Raw genomic sequence first — 21,055 nt, 5'->3', positions numbered from 1 at the left:
TGAAATTTTACTTACTTCTACTTACTCTTTTTAACAATGATTAAAAGGCAAAATTATTTGGCACAAAACACAAACCCAAGAAAAGAAAGGAAGTGGTACATTATTATGAGATCCTGGTATCCTTTCTTAGTGGATCCAAAGAAACATGAAGGCAGATTATGTACCATAATTTTTTAAAAACCTAAGGAACATATGCATACAATTCTCATTACTCAATATGGTTTTGAGTAATTACATATAAGGAGTACTGTTTGCCCAAATTTAGTCCATTTCAGTTTATTATCTCCTAGGATGAGAAATACTACAAGGAAAACCATAGGCAGAGTTTTAAAAAAGGACTTTTAATGAAAAATATAAAAACATAATCTTGCATCCTTGAAACATGATTTGTATGTCCAACAAGTCCTAAGAACTTCCTAATGTAAAATAAACCTATTTGATATATGTGTATTTTTATTTACATATACAATGAAACAAACCTTATTTTACTTGACAGTAATATTTATGATGCTGACATCCTCATAGGGCTTATCTGTTTTGGGATTGACTTTGACATTGGAGATCCTTTGTACAACTTCCATTCCTTTAGTCACTCGTCCAAACACTGTGTGCTTATTATCAAGCCAAGGCTGCAATGGAGGAGAAATGGAAAATCTTGGAAAACTCAGATTTCCTAAATCACACCCTCTGGGTGAGCAAATTAAAGAGAATTTAAATTTATGCTTCATTTAAAAAATTTAATTAAAAGGATATACAGTTAATTTCATTTAGCAGCTTTTAAGAATGATTTCCATGTTTATACGAAAAAATATAAAAGCACAGTATACTGTTTAATTATATTTCTGCATCTTTCAGACCAAAGGGAGCTGTAAGATATTTGCTAAAGGTAAGTGTCTCTGCACAGCTTAACGAGTTATGGCTCAGGTTTTAGAACTTCTCTGCAGGAATCCTCCCTGCATTAAGTAAGAGGCAGTCTGGAACTGTTTAAGCAGCACGTACTTTCATCTTAGACATGGGAGCTCAAATGCTAGCTCTGCTGCTTACTTGATCTCTGACAACTTAAATCATATCTCACTGTTCATTTCCTCATCTATTTTTTAAAACTGGGTATAATAATACTAGAATTTTTGTGAATACTACATGGGACTTTGTGCCTGATAGTAATTATAAATATTTTTCATTGCATGGTGTTTAATTTCAAACAGTGTAATAAGTTGTATCATTTTGTATAAGTGCAGAGCAAGAAAGCTCAATATTCTTATACTGTATTTTATCAAAAATACAGTGCCATTGATTATGGGCTGCATTCTGATTTCAGAGATATAAGAATATATATAAAGGTCTTAAAATTGAGAATTCATATACTCTAATTTCCCCCCACTCTAAAGATAAGGAAAAGGCCCCCAAGTGAAGTAATTTGTTTTCTATTGTACAATTAGTATTGGCAAAGTTGACTTAAACTCAAGTGTCCTTAGTTACAAAAAGTATAGTTTTACAAAGTAAAATCTGATTTGTTCGGTAATTTTACATTTTCTCCTTTAAATTGTTTTCATTTTTATATTCTGGCAGATATAAATAATGGTAGAAAATAGTGCAGCTCTCTTCCACTGAATTCATTTTTACATCGTAAACTATGAATCTGTGGCTTACAGACAATGCTGTTCTACTTACCGTTGGTACTACTGTTATGAAAAACTGGGATCCATTAGTATTTGATCCAGCGTTGGCCATGCTGAGCGTATATGGTCTGTCATGTCGTAATGTTGAATGAAATTCGTCTTCAAATTCTCCTCCCCATATGCTTTCTCCTCCCATACCAGTACCTGTTGGGTCTCCTGTCTGAATCATGAAGCCCTTAACAACAAGTACACAAAAAACATATTACACTGTTCTTTTCTATTTTTTTTTTTTAAGATTTTATTTATTCATGAGAGACCGAGAGAGAGAGAGAGAGAGAGGCAGAGACACAGGCAGAGGGAGAAGCAGGCTCCCTTCAGGGAGCCCGATGTGGGACTCGATCCCAGGACCCCGGGACCATGCCCTGGGCTGAAGCCAGACGCTCAACTGCTGAGCCACCCAGGTGTCCCTACTTTACTTTGGAAGATAAATTTCCTCCGCTTACACACTACCTTGTTTCAGTGACTGAAACAAAATTGCAAAGGTCTCCTCATTGATAGACATGTACTGGCATTCTCAATAATCCAATTAAAAACAATATTTTAAGTAAGTTTTATATCTGTATAGTGTGGTAGGTTTTACAGAATTGCCCCACTTTACTCTCTTCCCTTTCCCTCAACACTGTGGATTGCCTGGTTCACTAATTCTTCTAATTCACTAATTCTTTCAGGCACCCACCCCACCACCCCCCTCAAACCTGGTTATTCTTCCTGTCATTTCTCCTGCCATTTCTGACCTGCCAGTAACCAAGAGCTACACTACAGCCCATCCATTTTATGGAACCCTGCTCAACAAAATCCTGGGCCAAGTTCTTTCTGACTTCAGGTTTTAATGATGGTTCTCCAATTTTACTGTTATGTGCTGCCGAAGCAAGCACTTAATGATGGTTCTCAAAGACTAAGTGGCATCACGTTTCTTCTATTATTTAAAATCTTATCTTTTAGATCTACACCTTATCTAGTCACCAAGTAACCTTAGCTATTGGTTTTATCTAAGCATGACCTTTTTACTCAGTATGTGACCCTGGTTTTAGCTGTTGACAAAATACTGATGCAATGTTTCTAAAAAGGTACCAAGTTACTATTCCTGCACTTGATTCTAGATCTGATGTTCATGACCATCCATTTTTCTTTTGGCTTCCATAGTCCATTTTTCCTATTCATTTCTAATAAACTGATCATTGGGAGACAAAGAAGATTCCTTAGGCTTAAAATTCTGGTTTTGCAAAAACTATTCCTGAAATGACATAAATTTTGTGTCAACTTAGGGAGCCTGGGTGGCTCAGTCACTTAAGCATCTGACTCCTGGATTTGGCTGAGGTCATGCATGATCTTAGGCTCCTGGGATCAAGCCCAGCATCAGGCTCTGAACTCAACGGGGAGTCCGCTTGAAGATTCTCTCCCTCTGACCCTTCCCCTGCTCTCTCTCTCTCTCTCAAATAGATAAATAAATCTTTTAAAAATTTCTTGTATAACTTACCTTAATTATACGGTGAAATGTATGTCCATTATAATAACCATTTCTGCTATGAACACAGAAGTTTTCCACTGTCTTAGGGCACCTAGTAAGACATATGTTAAAATATAAAATCTGTTCAAAAAAAAAAAAATCTATTCAGAGCATCTTAAGACAGTTTTCTTTGCAGTTGTGCTTCTTAATGTTGTTTTCAGTATCTTCTGAAACTCTCAGGAGTCATTTTTCATAATGTCTTCTATTTTTTTTAAAATATTTTTTATTCATGAGAGACAGAGAGAGAGAGGCAGAGACACAGGCAGAGAGAAGCAGACTCCATGCAGGGAGCCCGACATGGGACTCGATCCTGGGTCTCCAGGATCAGGCAGGCCCTGGGCTGAAGGTGGCACTAAACCACTGAGCCACCCGGGCTGCCCACATAACCTCTTCTAATCTCAGGATAAGCAAAAGTTGAAAGAGCATACAAACCATAGTATATTCATATTGTTTAATTCATTATCTTTAGATCATGATTGCTTATTATATTTGAGCTTGACAGTATTTAAATTTCAAAGTCATTTAGCAGGTTAAAAAATACAACTACAGCACCTTAAGGTGTATATATGTTCACTGCATATATAAAAGTTCACTGAACCCATATAGTGGGTTCAGTTCTTGGGAAAGATAATTCCCTTATACAAAGAATGTTATGGTACACTAACACCATTCCTGACTAAGCATTTACTCTCTGAAATATCTCCCAAATTTAATTAACTTTAAATGACAATCACAAAGTATGAAGCTTTCCAAATAATGTTAATCAATCTCATGTGATGATCTAATAAGGTACATTATCATGTAATAGCTCTTAGAGCTGGGAATAGAAGGGAGATACAAAAGATAATTGCACGAAGTACATTAGGGGACAGGCTTAATAGCTGCATGGAGGTTCTGAGTACCTAAAATGAGATGGTCCAGGTGTCTAGAGCTGCTTAGTTCTTTGTTCATTACCACGGCAGATATAAAACATATCCAAAATAAGTACTTTTAAGTAAAGGTGTTGTAAAAGATGTCACCTTTTGGATCAAGAATAGCGAGATATTCTACTGTATCTGGCATTCCATGTTCATCTTGCAAAATTTTAAACTGTCCAGAATACTTTTCTTTTTTCAATTCAATGGCCTTATGTTTTTTGTTGGAACTTTTCAAACATATAAGGATAACACTGGGACTAAAGAAGAGGTTGTGGATGTCTAGCAAATGACAGGGGAAAAAATTATCCTCCCCTTAAGGATTTGCTTTGAGGGTAAAGCCAATTATAACAAGTGAGTCACAAAATCTAGTTGGGATGTGTTATTAATGGTAATATATCACTTATAGTTTACATTCAGCACTTTCATAGCCATATGTTTCATATTCACAATAATAAACCTATGAAATATGTGTGTGTGTGTGTGTGTATATATATATATATATATAAAATTATCCCATTTTCTAGAGGAACAGTTATCAGAAAACTAAAGGTAGATGTTCTTTCAAACACTTCTTCAAAATTTCTCAAGTTGGAATAATTTAAGGTTGCACGGTTTCTTAAAACATATTTACATTGATGTTTATCTAAGACAACGAAAATAGTACATACTCAACAGGAAAAAGTTTGATGTGGAAAACTAAAGGTAGATGTTCTTTCAAACACTTCAATTCTTTAAAATTTCTCAAGTTGGAATAATTTAAGGTTGCACGGTTTCTTAAAACAGAAATATTTACATCGATGTTTATCTAAGACAACGAAAATAGTACATACTCAACAGGAAAAAGTTTGATGTGGATGTCTCCCATACTTGTGTGGATAATGGCACTGTCTGAAACTCGTTTAGGTCCTTCAGCTTGAGTAGCTGCCATGACTTCTTCTTTAGAAGGTTTCTCATTAAAAACATCTCTGTCAGAATCTGCACTTTTTGTATCTTCTGGTTCTCGTTTGGTAAACTCACAAGAAAAGAGAGTGAATGAATTAAATTTTCATCTGGTTAAAATTTATCAACAATAAAATTTAATTACTATTTGTGATGTTTGAGAAAAGAAAATTCACATCAGAGTAAAACCTTATTTTAGGAATCACTTCCTATTACAGGATGTGTAACGCAGTTATTTTTACACTTGTCTAATAAGAAAATAATCCATTTAATGAAGATGTATGTATGATTTCAAATGGGGTTAAATTTCTTTTTGGATACACATTTAACAAGATACAGTTTTCTGGGATAGCTTTCTGCTTCTGCCTGGTATTACATCATAACCTGTCACCTGCTGCTTACTTTTCACTATTTAGATTTCCTGGGTTTGAATTCTAGCTCCGCTACTTAGTAGTTTACACAATTTGGGAAAGTAAATTCATTTCTTCCTTTTAAATAGGGATAAGAGGGCAGCCCCGGTGGCCCATCTGTTTAGCGCTGCCTTCAGTCCAGGGCATGATCCTAGAGACCCAGAATCAAGTCCTGGGTTGGGCTCCCTGCAGGGAGCCTGCTTCTCCCTCTGCCTGTGTCTCTGCCTCTCTCTCTCTCTCTCATGAATAAATAAATGAAATCTTTAAAAAATAATAATAGATAAATAGGGATAATAATAACTACCTCAAAATAGTACCTATTGTGAAGATTAAATTAAGGGATATAAAATGTTGAGAGAATTAGAGAACAGTGCCCAACATGTAGAAGGTACTATACACCTATTAATAATTGTTATTATTTCAATAAGCAGAATTTTGAGTGAAGTAGAAATTTCAGGATACCTTAGGATATTGGGAAAACTGAAAGAAACTTTTCAATTGTTGAAACTTTGGATTAGGGAAACCTAGGTGGCTCAGCGGTTTAGCGCCTGCCTTTGGCCCAGGGCATGATCCTGGGTCCCGGGATCGAGTCACACAACGGGCTCCCTGCATCGAGCCTGCTTCTCCCTCTGCCTGTGTCCCTGCCTCTCTGTCTCTGTGTCTCTCCTGAATAAATAAATAAAATCTTTTTTTAAAAAAGAAAAGTTTGGATGGGATAAACTGCTATTTCCTACATTTATCAATCAATAAATAAGCTGAATAGCATCATAGTTGCTTACAATACATCAGATGAAAGAATGAGTATGCTATAATGAGCCAGACACTTTACCAAACCTTGTGAATAGTGAAGAAAATACAATGCCCTGTACTTGAGAATTTTATATTAAGGAGGAGATGACAGGGTCAGAGATTTTAAAAAAAGGGAATTATTCCAAAGACTGTGACACACACTGCACAAGCAGACATACCTACTCAGACTTGATGTCAAGAGAAGGCTGCCAATTTGAGACCTAGTAAAAGCAGGGACTGGGGACAGGTGTGTGACGGGCAGAAGTAACAGCTTGTGTAAATGCACTGAGGTATAAAAAAAGGACAATTAACTACTGCAAAGGAGTTCAAGTTCAGCACAGTGTAGCAAACGAACTAAAAATGAAGAAAGATAGGTAGAAGAGCCAGGTGAGAGCTGACGAGCCATTAAAGGGTTTTAGGCAAAGAAATTGCCAAATTTGGGACTTAGAAAGTCTCTGACTGCAGTGTGGAGTCAAGATGTGGATGTCTCCCATACTTGGGAGAGAATGAGAATGGTAGGGTAGAGGGTCTTCATATTTGAGATTTTTCTGCTTGGCTCAATGGTTAGGACACTGCTACTTTTAGCTGCTTGGTAGTTTGATTCTGAGCCCAATGTTAGTTAATAGGAGAAGTACTTGCAGTGCAGTAGAAAAAAGGAATTCCTCGGGAATACACACTTTTCAAGTAGCATTATTACAAGGGAGTTAAAAGGTAATAAAAAGAAATGTGCTTAGAGGAGGCAGTGTGCAAGTTCAGGGGAGATAAATTATGTTTCAGAATAAAAGATGAAAAATGATCCTTTTCAGGAGAATTTTAAAAGCCCATAGTGAAAACTATTTTGGATGCAATTATTACCGTAACCACTTACTTCCTAACATCTTAGACAACACAAATAGTTTTAGAAGCCAGGTTGAAAAAATTTCAAAACAGGAGGGAAAACAGTACAAATTCAAGTCCTAGTTAAAAATTCTACAATATTAACATTTTAAGATGGTATTCTGGTTGTTTAGAAAGTCTGCTATTATTGCCAACATTCTCTCCAGTTGAAAGCACAAGCTAAGAAAATAAAGCTCCAACCAAATTGGAAGAATTAAGGTCTATTTCCTAGTATTTCCGCATACCATATAAAATCTGTTCTTTTTGAAAGATGTACAAACTATTGTTGGGTCAGCTTGAATATTCTGAAGAACGGGGTTTTCAGATGCTTTCATTTCTATGGTAGTTGCAGCACGATGTTTTTTAGCTATTCCCTGGAACAAAGCCAACTGCATCACTCTGATATTTTCTTGCTTGCCTAAGATGCGCACACACCTGGAAAACACAACGTTTTATACAATAAAATTATCAGAATGAACTCCAATTATAAAACCTTTATAGTTAAAAGGTAGGAATCAACTATCCTTAATCCTTTACCTTTGTATAAAAGAATAAGTGAAAGTTTTAAAAAAAAAAGTGTTTCTCTATCTCTCTCCCCCCAAAACAGTGACTTTAAATTGGTAAGTGGCTGGAATTTTCAGGTTAAAAAAATACAATCATTCAGTCATATAGTTTTAACCTATCTCTATTATTTTAATCTTTCTGCAAGCCTTCAAAGATTCTATACTGCCAAGAACTACAATATAAATTTGTTTACATGTGAGAATGCACAGCACTAGATTTTTTTTTTTCCCTTTAAAATATACTTGAAGTTCTTTTCATTTACATTCAGTGATAGTATCTGATTGTAGCTATTTTCTACTAAAACCAAATGGACTGTTTACACAAAAGGCTTATTGTGGTTTCATGCATTTTAACTTCTGATTTTATGTCTAGCAGGATGTAATGCTGAATTCTGTGGTTAAAATATTTGGCAACATTTAACATGAACCAGGCTAATTTAAATCAATAAGCAAAAGAGAGATTGAAACTTGTTAAAAAAAAAAACCAACTTGAAACTATGCATATCTTTTTTCCATTTCTTCTACAAACACGAGTGGAAACTTTTTACATAAGATTATAAACAACCAAAAGACCACAGAAAAATCCAGTCAAAACATTTGGTTAAGTTTAGACATTTGGGACCATTCCACTTGTCTTGGAACAAACAAAACTCCCATTGTTTCCCTGAAGGAGGAAATGGTCCCCCATAAATGAATGCACTTTTAAAAAACATGTTAAAGCTTACCGGTTTGTTTCTACATTTATAACTTTAATGCCTAGCATTGTTCCATACAGCACGAAGTGTCCAGTTTCATCAAAAACTATGTTAATTAATCTTACTGCATCCACCTTCTCCAACTCACGTTCGACAGCCATTCGTCGGCCAAATTCCATGTCGGGTAGCTGTTGCCTCATCTGCTGCAGTTCAGTAAACATCTAGGAAGCAAACCATTTATTAATAAAAAAGCTACATGATAAAGGGAATGACAATTTAAATAGTAGTGCAGTATACATTAAGAGCTACTGAAAGTTTGTGTACTTAAGTGTTATTTTAAGGTGGAATCTATTAAAAAATAAATTATTATAGTATTAAAAAATAGTATTTACACTAACTGGTTCTAATTACAAAAAAGTTAATATACCTACTGTTTTCTCTTTTTAAACTGTATCTGCTGCCTTTTATAAGCCACAGACTAGTACCTTCCAAGAGAAATATAAAGCAAACCACACATATAATTTTAAATTTTCAATTAGCTACTTAAACAAGAAAAGAAACAGGTGAAATTAGTCTTAATAATGTTTTATTCGACCCAACATATCCTAAATATAATCATTTAAACTTTAAGCAATATTAAAAAATTGAGATGAGGTGCCTGGCTGGCTTCAGTTGGTAGAGGATGTGACTCTTGATCTCAGGGTTTCAAGTTCTAGCCCCATGATGGGTGTAGAGATTACTTAAAATCTTAAAAAAAAAAATGAGATATATCACATTCTATATTTCTCATATTAGGTCTTTTAAATCCTGTGTGTATTCTATACTTTCACCCATCTCAGTTTGGACTAGCCACATATCAAGTCCTCAACACCCACATGTGGCTAGTGGCTATTATAGTGGACAATGCAACTATAGACAGGGATCATGGGCCTGACATAATGTAAAAAGCACTCAATTGTTGTTGAATGAATTAATTCGTATTATTTCACTAATTTATAACAATTTCATTACATTTTAGAAAATGTTTCAAGTTATTTTTACAGAAAGCCCACACAGATTATTATTAGGTAAATGTGTCTTCGTGTAGATGAATATTTTTATGAGTGCTCTGTAGTTTTGATATTTGGTTTTCTTATCTTCAGAAAAGATATTATTATTAAAAGATATTATTTAAAATAATTTTCATAAAGGTTTACATCATAATTATTATGTATTATCATACCACAGGCTTCCCCAAAATATGATCTTTCATTCAGTTTTCCAGACATTTAGGGCATCAAGCAGCAGAATTCAAAAGTAGCTCTCCATTGGAGATGAAAAGGAACCAGGCTTATGTCCAGTCTAATTTTTTTTATGCCTGTATTAACTGGAAATCCCGTTCTTCTAGATACGGAAAGAACAACAATGTACATAACTCCAAAAAACAAAAGGAGGTATGTGTATTAGGGAACAACATGAAGCAAAGGTCTTATAGGTCAGATAAAAAGCCTGGTGATTAAAAAAGCCTACTCATTAGGATTTCTTGTCTCCAGTCTCTGGGACTGATGAGTGGTTTTTTTTTTTTAATTTTTTTCAATTTTTTAAGATTTTATTTATTTGTTCATGAGAGACAGAGAGAGAGAGAGGCAGAGACACAGGCAGAGGGAGAAGCAGGCTCCACACAGGGAGCCCTACGCGGGACTCAATCCCGGGTCTAGAGGATCACACCTTGAGCTGCAGGTGGCGCTAAACCACTGCGCCACCCAGGGATCCCGGTAATTGCTTATTCTTATGCCACAAATAGCCTAGATACTGGACTACATTTTTGTAGCAATTATTTTGTTAGAAGATTCATTTTCTTTCTTTCTCTTTCCCTCTCTTTTCTTTTCTTTCTTTTCTTTCCCTTTCTTTCCTTTCTTTCCTTTCTTTCTTTTCTTTTCTTTCTTTCTTTCTTTCTTTCTTTCTTTCTTTCTTTCTTTCTTTCTTTCTTTCTTTCTTTCTTTCTTTCTTTCTTTCTTTCTTTCTGTTTTTTTTATTTGAGAGAGAGTGAAAGTGAGAGAGATCACAGAGGGAGAGGAAGATGGAGAAGCACACTGGCCCCTGAGCAGGGAGCCCAATACGGGCCTCAATCCCAAGATCATGAACTCAACTGAAGGCAGATACCTAACCGATTGAGCCACCCGAGTTTCCTGAGAAGATTCATTTTCAGGACTTAAAAGATTTGTAAATAGCCCTCTGCCTGTATATGAGTGTTTCATAAGTGTTAATCCAACCTGATAAGTACATTGGTATCTTTTTACATATTCTAGCCTTAATACCAGAGCCTCTGTGATACACAATTCAGCTATATGCAGCTCATGCATATCTTATTAACTGTGAGATTCCATACATTTACTACTCACTAGCATTCTAACTAATGTACTTGGCTTTTTTTTTTTTTTTTTGTAATCTCTCAAATTCTGAATCTCAACCTCTGTCAATAAGCTTTACTACTGACTACTCTTATCATCTGAGCCCTTTGACTTTGACAAATGTTGAAGACAACAATGAAGAAATAAGAGTGGACTGAACAGCTGAGAGTATTTGTGTTAAGAGATTTATATCCAGAGACTGTGTTTTTAAATATTTCTTTTTCTAAGGAATCTCCGAGGAGCTGCAAGCTGGTAGAGAGCCTTTAAGTTATATTTAAACTAGTATGTAGTTACTGGCCACCATTAAAAAAGAACCCATCACAAAAAAGTTTTCTCCTTTCCTTAAAAGTATACTGGAAAGCTATTCTCTTCCACCAAGAAAATGAGTCATGAGGAAGACTTGACCAGCAAGCAGATCTTCACATTTGTCTGGATTCATACTACTTCAGGCAGATAATCCACCCAACTTATTGCCCCTTGCCAACCAACAAGAGTGCCACTAATAAGAATAATAGAATTTGAGACCTTAATGTAGGGAATGTAATACAAATTGGTCCCTACTAAGACTATAGAATTGACACTGTCATACAATAAATGTTACTGCTATAAAGGTTCAACCCACAGACTCTTAGAGGACTCAACATACCATTAGTAGTTAGAGAACACTTGAGGAAAACCGGTGATGAGACCCACATTTCCACAAAAAAGTTAACTTTGCATGGATAGAAACTCTTATTCTACAACCACACGCTTTAACGAGTTCTCGGTAACTAATTATGTGTCAAGTAGAATGCTGGAGATACAAACATGAACTGAAACAGATAAGGGATCAGAGATCACGTAAGTTTAATCTATGAGGGGTTGGATATGTACTAGTCAAAAGTAAGACCATACCAAATGCTCTAAGAGAAAATAAACAGAGCAGTATTGAGTCACATTAAAAAAGCTGTCCTAAGGGCTCAGTTAAGCAGCCAACTCTTGGTTTTGGCTTAGGTTGTGACCTCATGGGTGGTGAGAGCCCCCGAATCAGGCTCCATGCTGAGCAAGGGTAGCGTCTTCTTGAAGATTTTCTCCCTCTGTCCCTACCCCCTCCAGCTCACTCTCTCTAAAATAAATAAATCTTAAAAAAAAAAAAAAAGTCCTATATTAGATAAACAGTGAATTTCTACAGGGAGTGACCCTTTCAATATGATTTGAAGCATGAGTTCAACAGGTAATGGAATCGGGGAGGGGTGACTCCAGGTAGCAGGTAAAGCATATGAAAAGGCTCTTTGGTGGGAGCATGTTCAAGAAACTGAAAGAAGGCCTAAATGGCTAGAGTAAGAGGTAGGGAGGAAGGTGATTTACAGTAGGCTAAAGTGGTAGGCAAAGGCCACAATGAGGCAGGCCATGAATTTGGCCTTGATCCTAGGAACAACAAGTCACTAAAAGGTTCAAAAATGACATGATCAGACACACACTTTAAAGAAACTTCTCTGAGTACAGCAAGGAAAACAGATTAGGAAGAAGCCAGAACATAGGCAGTAGGCATGAGGTAGTCCAGGCAAAAGATCATGAGCTATGGTAGTGACAGCTGTGCTAAAAGGAAATGGATAAATTTAAAGCATATTGAGAAAGTCAAATTGACAGGATTCGTGATGAATTAAAAAGAGGGGTAAGGAAAGTTATGAAGATAAGGATGACTTCAGGTTTCTGGTTTGTGCAAAAAAATGGATTTGGTGCCATTCATGTAGACAGCAAAACAAAACAAAACAAAATGACAACAACAAAACAAAAAAGATGATAGCACCAGCTCTGCTCGTAATAGAAAGCTGGAAAAATCAATTTGGGAATAGTCATAGAACAGGCACGAGTGAACAGGGTTAAGAGAAGGGTGCCTAGGGTGAGTTTTGAGAAGATTCAGAAGATGAACTTAGAAACAAAACTAAACTAGAAACACAGTCACTATGAATACATGAATAATTGGCTCAAAAGATATCATATCATAAACCTAAGGAATAACACTGAAAGCAGACAGCTGGATAACATCTTCAATGTGCTAAAAGAAAACAATCATCAATGTAAATATCTACATCCTGAAAAAATATCTTTTAAGAAATAGGACAAAATAAAGACATTTAGAAAAAAATATTCATTAAATTTATATTGCACTTACACTTAGTGATTCATCGAAGACTCTCATGAGTTTTCCAGTCAAAAATCTGAAAATTCTAACTTTTCTATCAGAACCAATAGTAGCTATTTTCTTCCCATCAGGTGAAAAACATATGCTGGTTGGATAAGCCTTGCACTTGGCAAATTCATATAAATCTGTGTCAGTTTTATATTCCCAGTTCACATTTTTGGGGAATTTATATTCATGAGGAGGCCCAGTCCAGTATTCAATCATTCCAGATTTATCAGAAGACACTACTGCTTTGTAAACTGCATTCAGCCGTATCTGAGTAAGAGGTGACGTATGGAGTTTGTCAAAAATATGAAGTGGCTGGTTGTCTCCTCGACCATCATAAATAAAAATTTTTCCTGTGCTCTTCTCAGAAGCAGCAACTGAAGATATGGCATCCCCTGGGCAATAGATCCACTCACACTGTCCAGGAAAATAGCTAAAATATTTAAGAATCAAGGGAGAAAAAGAGTTAGATACAAGTAAGCATCCTTATCCGCCCTCACCATCAAAAAAAAATCCTGGCCAAGGGATGCCTGGGTAGCTTGGCAGCTTGGCACCTGCCATCGGCCCAAGGCATGGTCCTGGAGTCCCGGGATCAAGTCCCACGTCGAGCTCCCTGCAAAGAGCCTGCTTCTCTCTCTGCCTGTGTCTTTGCCTCTTTCTCTGTATCTGTCATGAAATTAAAAAAAAAAAAAAAAAAATCCTGGCCAATGATTTAGCTAGTTTTGGATTCCGTGCTCAAAAGTAGCAGAGATAGAAAATGGAGAGGAACAGCTAAGAAAAGCTATCAATTTTTCTCTTTCTGATCTCATTAATGTAATGGTAATAACTTCTGAGGATTTATCAGACCACAAAGAGAAGTGCATGTTAACAGATCATTTACTTCTCTTGGGTAGACAAGAAAACCTAAACAAATCTGAGCCTTAAAATATTCCAAGACATTGTCTTTTGGACCTCTGTCTATATCTTAGTCTATATATAACTTACTTTTAAAAACAGGTTAGCATGTAATAGTGTACTTGATAAATCCGTTCTTGAAATGTTTAAAATCAAAATATTTTAGCTATGACTGTGATCAAAAGAAAAACATTTTGATATCACATTCTCATTAGTAACTTGATCTTAAAACTATAAAGTTGGAACATGCCACCTGATGAACAAAGTGTAAAAAAATTGGACAGATTTAATCAATACACCAAACTTACACGCTCAAATGAGTGTTGTCTCTTTCTAGGCAGTTTGAGAAGTTAAACAGGTATTCCAATGTTGGTGTTGATGCTCAAAACTTTTTCGGGACTTCTCTTTTAGAATTTCTAGCAGAACTTTAGAAAAAACCCAAAACATTCTTTCTATATCCTCAAAGGTGGCAAAGGTTCAACATTTATGAATAGATTTAATTTTTAAAAACAGCTAAAGTGTAGGTAAACAAAGCAGAAATAGGACAAATAACCAAAAGATACTTCCATTTCTAGTCAAAAATAAGTTCTGACCATAAGTAATGAGACTGATTTCCGTTAGTGGCTCATAAACTGGTTTTGAAGCAAATTCCAAAAGAAATCCTGTTATGTAATGAACTGTTGTTCTTCTCCCTCCACCATTCATATGTTGCAGTTACCCAAGGTGATCCTATCTGGAGATAATTAGGAGGGAATTAAAGTTGAATGACATCATAAATGTGGGGCCCTAATTCCATAGGCCTGTGGCCTTCTGAGAAGGGAAAGAGCAAGATACCATTCCTCACTACATCCTGACCCCAAGAGTCCTCACCACAAATTAAACCCCACTGGAACCTTGATCTTGCACTTTCCAGCCGCCAGACTCAGAAAATAAATTTCTACTGTTTAAGCCTCTTAGCTTACAGTCTTTTGTAATGGCAGTCTGACCTAAGACAAGTCCCAAAACTTTTTGACGATGCTACGACTTTCAGGTTGACATTCACTTAGATGTATATAAATTAGTATGGTATCTAGGAAAGACATGCTTAAAATATTCCTCTCATTCCTGTACAATCTAACCACATAGTTTGGGTATCGATATAATTTAAAATCACCAACAAATCACCTCAATTCCAAAATGTACATAAGCCTTATAGGGCACAATACATATAACTGCAATAAACACAGCAAGGAAGTTAATTCTAAATACCAGTATATCAGACATGATGGATCCTTGTTAATTCATTAAGTAACATTAAATGGATATAATTAATTCTTGTTATGATGCTGTTTAAAAATTAATGACAAAACCACAACAGAATGATTGACAATGATTAAAATGACAAAACCACAGAGGAAGCCTCAAAATAGAACATAACAAGGATTCATGTATTATTTTCCCAAGCAATATTCAAAGGCACATTTTTAATAGAATGGCAATATATTCTGTTTAGAAATATCTACAAAATGACGTTTAAAAATTTCACTAAGTTAAAAAAATATATACTTTAAAAGACTCACCCAAGCTTCAGCATATTGATCATGTCAAAGTTCACTACATCAAACACCTTCATTGCTTTATCATCACCCACAGAACAGAACAATGCTCCCTCAGAGCTAACTGCAATACTCTCAATAACTCCTATTTAAATAAATCAAATTAAAATACTCTAGTAAATACCAATGAAACAAATATACATAATTCAAAGAAAAAAAAAAGCATTTTAAAAGAAACTTTAACCAATACAATTTAAGAGAGGCACACAAACACAAACACAAAGTGAAATTCTTACCCAGGTGACTACGAAAATGTTTAACAAATTCAATTCCCTCTTCTATTTTCTTCCAGAACTTAACGTGTCCATCATGACTGGCAGTAATAATAAAGTCTGTCCTGCATATATAAAATTATAAAAGTTAACTTGTAAAACAGATTTATGAATTACTTAGTACTCTCAAAGCAATCATTCTTGAGACTCTCTTTCAAAATAGGACTTTTAAAAGATATCTTCCTTTATGAAGACCACTATTGCAAATTTTGTAGTTTTGTTGTGAATATCATTAATAGTTGCTGTGTTACTAATTTTAATCCCAAGAACTGAAATCAGAAATGAACTAGCACTGGGCATTAAAAAAAAGAAAAGAAATTTCACCAGAAATCACTAGACCATGAGGGCTCTTTAATGCTAAAATCACCCTATAGGCAGTGTTTTCACAAGGAAAATGCACTAGTTTTCAGAAGTTGATAAAACATTAAATCTCAATGTATCATTTCTGTATATGCAAAGTTTAACGTATTTTTTTTTAATAAATTCTTTCTTTATTTTTTTAAATTTTTATTTATTTATGATAGTCACACAGAGAGAGAGAGGCAGAGACATAGGCAGAGGGAGAAGCAGGCTCCATGCACCGGGAGCCCGACGTGGGACTCGATCCCGGGTCTCCAGGATCGTGCCCTGGGCCAAAGGCAGGCGCCAAACCGCTGTGCCACCCAGGGATCCCTCAACGTATGTTTATTTTGTATCGAAAAGATTTTATACAGAATAGTCTCCCTTGTAAGGTATATAAAAATAGAAACCATTTATTGAAACCTAGAATACATCAGGTACTTCACACATATTCTCTTGAATGCATTTGTTGTATGAAAGAATATATAGGTCTTTATTGAACTCAAACTATTACAGAACCTGTGACGTTAAGCAGAAATCCACAGTATCCTAGTTACTGCCACAAATCCTGCTTAATACTGAAGCATTTTTATAAAACAAATTTTTCAGAAAAAAATTAAAAAGACGTGATAGACTTACTTGGTGCATACCACATGGGTGATAACATCTCTATGCATGTAACTGCGTTCATACATAGATGCACTGGGGAGATTTTCAAGATAGACTCTTTCAAACTCTAGAACTGAGAAGAAAAAAGAAAAATGTCTTTTTAACTGGAACTATATACTATTTTGAATTTTAAGATTTTCTCCATTCTATTATGTATTTTCTTCTAGATTTTCTTAAATTTCTCTCAAGTCATATGTAGCAGAAAAAAAAATTCAGTGCCTATTATATCCCTTGTAAGGTGATAGCACCGTTATTTAGTCATGACAGGTTCTCAGGTATTATATAGAAGCTTAAAAAACTGTCCCCAGCACTTAAGAACTGAGTGATTGATTCTAGCTTCATATGAAGGTTCCATTAAAAACAAAAATCTTAAGTTTCATGGAAAGTATTACAACCATTTTTCTAACCATGTAGAGCCAATTATTACTTCTAATTTAAATAAGTAACAAGAGGCCAGTGGCCACTTATATCTGTTTATCTGTAAGGCACTAATCCTCTTTGAAGTCACTGATACTGGAATTAGAGCAGGTAAACATGATAAAACACTAAATAGATTTTTAGAGCTGAGAAAATCATGGAGTTCTCAATTTTTTTCCAGGGGTAAAACACTTGTAACTGTTAATCCGAGGAAATACTGATTACAAGAGCTATGAACAATTTTACAAGCAAAAATGGACATTATATGTGTATCTAATAAAATAGTCCAATGACAGCCAAACAGGACTGTAAAAAGTTGCTACATTAACTATGGGATGTTTCCTAGTTTTTCATAACTAATGTATAGCAGACTCAAAGTTATGCACAAAGAACTGCTTTTTCCTTCATTTTTAGTAACGGAAACTTCCATTTTTATATGGGGATCTTGACACCCAGCTGTAAGAGGACATTTCTCATCTCCGGAGTTAGGTGTGACCATGTGTCAATGAGATGTGCCCGCGAAGGAGTGTCCTTCAAAAGGTGTTCTTCTCTTCCTCAGTCCTACAACTTAGAACTGGGATAACAGCACTATTACTTTAATAACCACTCAGGACAAAGATGAGGGCCATATCCTACTGATGTTTAGGGCAGAGAGCTGGAAAGAGCCTAGGTCCCTTTGGAGCCTCTATACCAATCCTAGACTGTTTACTTTGGGACTCTTTTTACACATGAAAGCAGCACACCTCTTTTTTAATATCATTGACATTTTGGGTCTTTATGTAATATGTAGCTAATATAATCCTATCTGATACACAGATAGATTGTTTTGTTGTTTACTTGTTGAAAAGCTATTCAACAATGAATATTCAACAACGAATCTATTTAATAGGTATTTACTCAAAACAAAATAGGTTACAAGGCACATGGGCATGAAGAACATATAATTCCGTCTTTGAGAAACCATTCATTTAATTAAAGGTTGTGTCATATAATAATTTATAATGTCTGCATATAAATGAATACAAAAATCCAGTGTCCAAAGAACATGTTAAACAGGATGGTTCTAATTCTAGAAATACATTATAGAACACCTGTCATTTAATTTTTTTTAAAGATTTTAAGTAATCTCTACACCCAACATGGGGCTTGAATTTACAATCTTGAGATCAAGAGTCACATGTTCTACCAATTGAGTCAGCCAGGTGCCCCACTCCTGTCTTTTTAGATAAAATCTTCAAAGATATTTTTCTAACGTTTCTTTTTTTTTTTAAGATTTTGTTCATTCATGAGAGACAGAGAGAGAGGCAGAGATACAGGCAGAGGGAGAAGCAGGCTCCATGCAGGGAGCCCGATGGGTGACTAGATCCCAGGACCTAGGATCACACCTTGAGCTGAAGGCAGGCGCTAAACCACTGAGCTCCCCAGGCATCTAATATTTCATACATGTTTTTAAATTTCATTTTTTTCTTCAAACTCAACACTATTGATTGGGTTAAATACAATGAGCATCTTAAGGGCAAACATTTTCACACCTAATTATTTTTCTCTGTCTCAAACTAAATTAAGTCTTGTAAGATCTGTGTCTCAATACTAGTACCAGCACTTTTTTTTCTTTTTCCATGAGAAAAAACATACAGAAATATTTTAATGCAACAATAAGAGCATTAACTTTGTCATATTCGTTCATTTAATAGATACTAATTGAACACTTGCTACATGCAAAGCACTGTGGCAGGCACTGAAGCAAAGTAGGAATGGACTTTGTTTTGACAGTGGAGAAAAACATTTCAACCATGTGAATAATGGTAAAATGTAGGAAGTTACTATGGAAATTTTTAAGAGAAAGACCTAGGGAACCCTGGGTGGCGCAGCGGTTTAGCGCCTGCCTTTGGCCCAGGGCGCGATCCTGGAGACCCGGAATCGAGTCCCACATCCGGCTCCCGGTGCATGGAGCCTGCTTCTCCCTCTATGTCTCTGCCTCTCTCTCTCTCTGTGACTATCATAAATAAATAAAAATTAAAAAAAAAAAGACCTAACAGTTAAAAAAAAAAAAAAAGATAATATGGAACGCCTGGGTCGCTCAGTGGTTGAGCACCTGCCTTCGGCTCAGGCCGTGACCGCGGGGTCACGAGATCGGAGGCCGCATTGGGCTCCCTGCAGGGAGCCTGCTTCTCCCTCTGCCTGTGTCTCTGCCTCTCTGTGTCTCATGGATAAATAAAATACATTGTAAAAAATAAAAAAGATAATTTGCTTTAAAGGTGTCAATCAATGTACAATGTTCAAAAAGGTTGCGTCTTCAAAATTTGGATGCATGACCTTTGAAGGCTGCCTGTAAATTCAGCTATTAAATATTACCGGCAGTTATGATCAATGTTTTGTTTTCTTTTTAAGAAATTTTTATTTTATTTTTTAATTTTTTTTAGAAACCCAGCCTGGCCTGGAGAAGTCACAGGCTTCCCAGAGGGGTTGATTGCGAAAGATGGATGCTAAAGTTGAGCAAGTTAGCCGAGTGAAAATTATTTCGGGTACACACCATCATATCCTGGTAGGCTGCCAAATAAGATTAAAAAAAAAAAAAAAAGAGCATGCCCCCATTCTCAAGTGTTTTAATACGGCTGGAGTAGAGAGTAAGTCAGACACACACAAAGTCAGGACAGAGAAGCAGCGGAAACGCGCGGGCGAGGTCAGGAGAGATCCTATCACGACGCAAGTCACGGTAGGGAGTTCGGACCTTGTTTTGAAGATAACGAGGAATCAGTCCAGGGCGCTAAGCCGAGAGAGCGATAAAGGAAGATCGGACCCTTCAGGGACATCGTGTTTTAATGGCCCTAACATGCTTACGACAATCCGTTTTATTACAACAACGCTGGAAATAAACATTCAACCTCTGTCCCTCCCCGCTCTTTTGGTTCGACGAAAACTTGGGTCACTGCTCCGAGCAAGGAGGAAAACCCTTCGGGCCTTGGGGAATCCTAGGGCTCGAAAACCACAGACCGCTGGTTTTAGGTGAAAAAAAATCTGCGATCCGGGGAACTCCGGTGACTCTCAGGGGTCCGAAGACCCGGCCCTGGCAGGGTCAGGATCAAAATCCTGCGGACCTTCCCGCCACAATCCACTCTCGAGAGGCACAGACCTCCGCCCCCCGCCCCGCCCCCCGCGCCCCAACACACAGCATCCCTGAGCTACACGGCCTTCCGGAAAGCCGGGCACAGATTCCGGCCTGGGCTGCCCGCCGTCTGGGACGCCACGACACCGCCCGGCTCGTGGCCGAGGAGCGGCCTGCGTGAGCCTTAGCATCCGCCGCAACACGTTCTCCCAACGCACCCTGAGGAGCGCCGTCCGCGGTTAACAGAGAGACGTTGCGCTCAGCCCAAGTCGTGCGAGTACAGGGAGGCCAGACATCAGAAGACGACCCTCGGTTCTGAGGGTGCAACGCCCCGCAACCAAACAGCATCTGCGGCTGCGGGCGGCCCCGCCAGCTCCGGGTCGGGGGCCCGCCGATTCCAGCTCGCCCTGGGCCTATGTCTCCAGCTACCTTTCCTCTTCTTGGCCAGCGTCGCCTCTACAGGTAAAGGCCCGACCCAGCGCTCCTCATCTTCCTCTTCGTTCTCCTGGGCCACCGCCACTACCACTGTCAGCTCTCTCTCGCTGCGTTCCGTTTTCTCCGGTTCCTCCGGCTCCCGGCGCCTTCGCCTCCGCAGCTGCGAATCGCCACCACCTTCCGACGCCATAGTGGCCGGAACGTCAGAAAAGGCGCGACAACGCGACGCACAGCCCTCCTGCCAATCGTCACGGCGGCGCAGCTCGCGCGTCACCGGCCGAGCGAGCCCCGGGATTGGCTGAGGTGGGTAAGCGCGGGTCCAATCAGCGAGCAGCGCGCGCAAGGGGCGCGGGGCCGAGCGGACCGGGAGACGCGGAGGCTGCGCTGGGGTAA

At 37.3% G+C, this 21,055-nt stretch overlaps 2 protein-coding genes across 4 annotated transcripts in view; one reads left to right on the top strand and one right to left on the bottom strand.

Annotated features, from left to right (window-relative positions):
• Positions 1–322: 322 nt before the first annotated feature.
• PPWD1 (peptidylprolyl isomerase domain and WD repeat containing 1) lies at positions 323–20,879 on the bottom strand. Of its 3 annotated transcripts, none has more exons than XM_077898006.1 (11): positions 20,657–20,879; positions 16,675–16,777; positions 15,661–15,761; positions 15,389–15,509; positions 12,921–13,368; positions 8,406–8,596; positions 7,363–7,552; positions 4,934–5,115; positions 3,157–3,238; positions 1,672–1,854; positions 323–629 (listed from the first exon to the last, which is right to left on the bottom strand). In XM_077898006.1, exons 1-11 carry the CDS (start codon positions 20,850–20,852, stop codon positions 486–488), a joined length of 1,941 nt encoding a protein of 646 aa, XP_077754132.1. In that variant the 5' UTR covers positions 20,853–20,879; the 3' UTR covers positions 323–485. The 3 variants fall into 3 exon arrangements, with proteins under 3 accessions (XP_077754132.1, XP_077754133.1, XP_077754134.1); XM_077898007.1 differs by lacking the exon at positions 20,657–20,879 and adding an exon at positions 20,446–20,646; XM_077898008.1 differs by lacking the exon at positions 16,675–16,777 and having other exon boundaries at positions 20,657–20,796.
• Positions 20,307–21,055, top strand: part of CENPK (centromere protein K) — a 64,662-nt gene continuing 63,913 nt past the window's right edge. Inside the window, exon 1 of the mRNA XM_077898022.1 lies at positions 20,307–21,051. The gene's annotated coding sequence lies outside the window, so the exon portion shown is untranslated. The remainder of the gene's footprint in view (positions 21,052–21,055) is intronic.

This window comes from Canis aureus, chromosome 5 (genome assembly GCF_053574225.1).
Source record: "Canis aureus isolate CA01 chromosome 5, VMU_Caureus_v.1.0, whole genome shotgun sequence".
Taxonomy (NCBI): Eukaryota; Metazoa; Chordata; class Mammalia; order Carnivora; family Canidae; genus Canis; species Canis aureus.
This window is presented reverse-complemented; position numbering and strand designations above follow the sequence as displayed.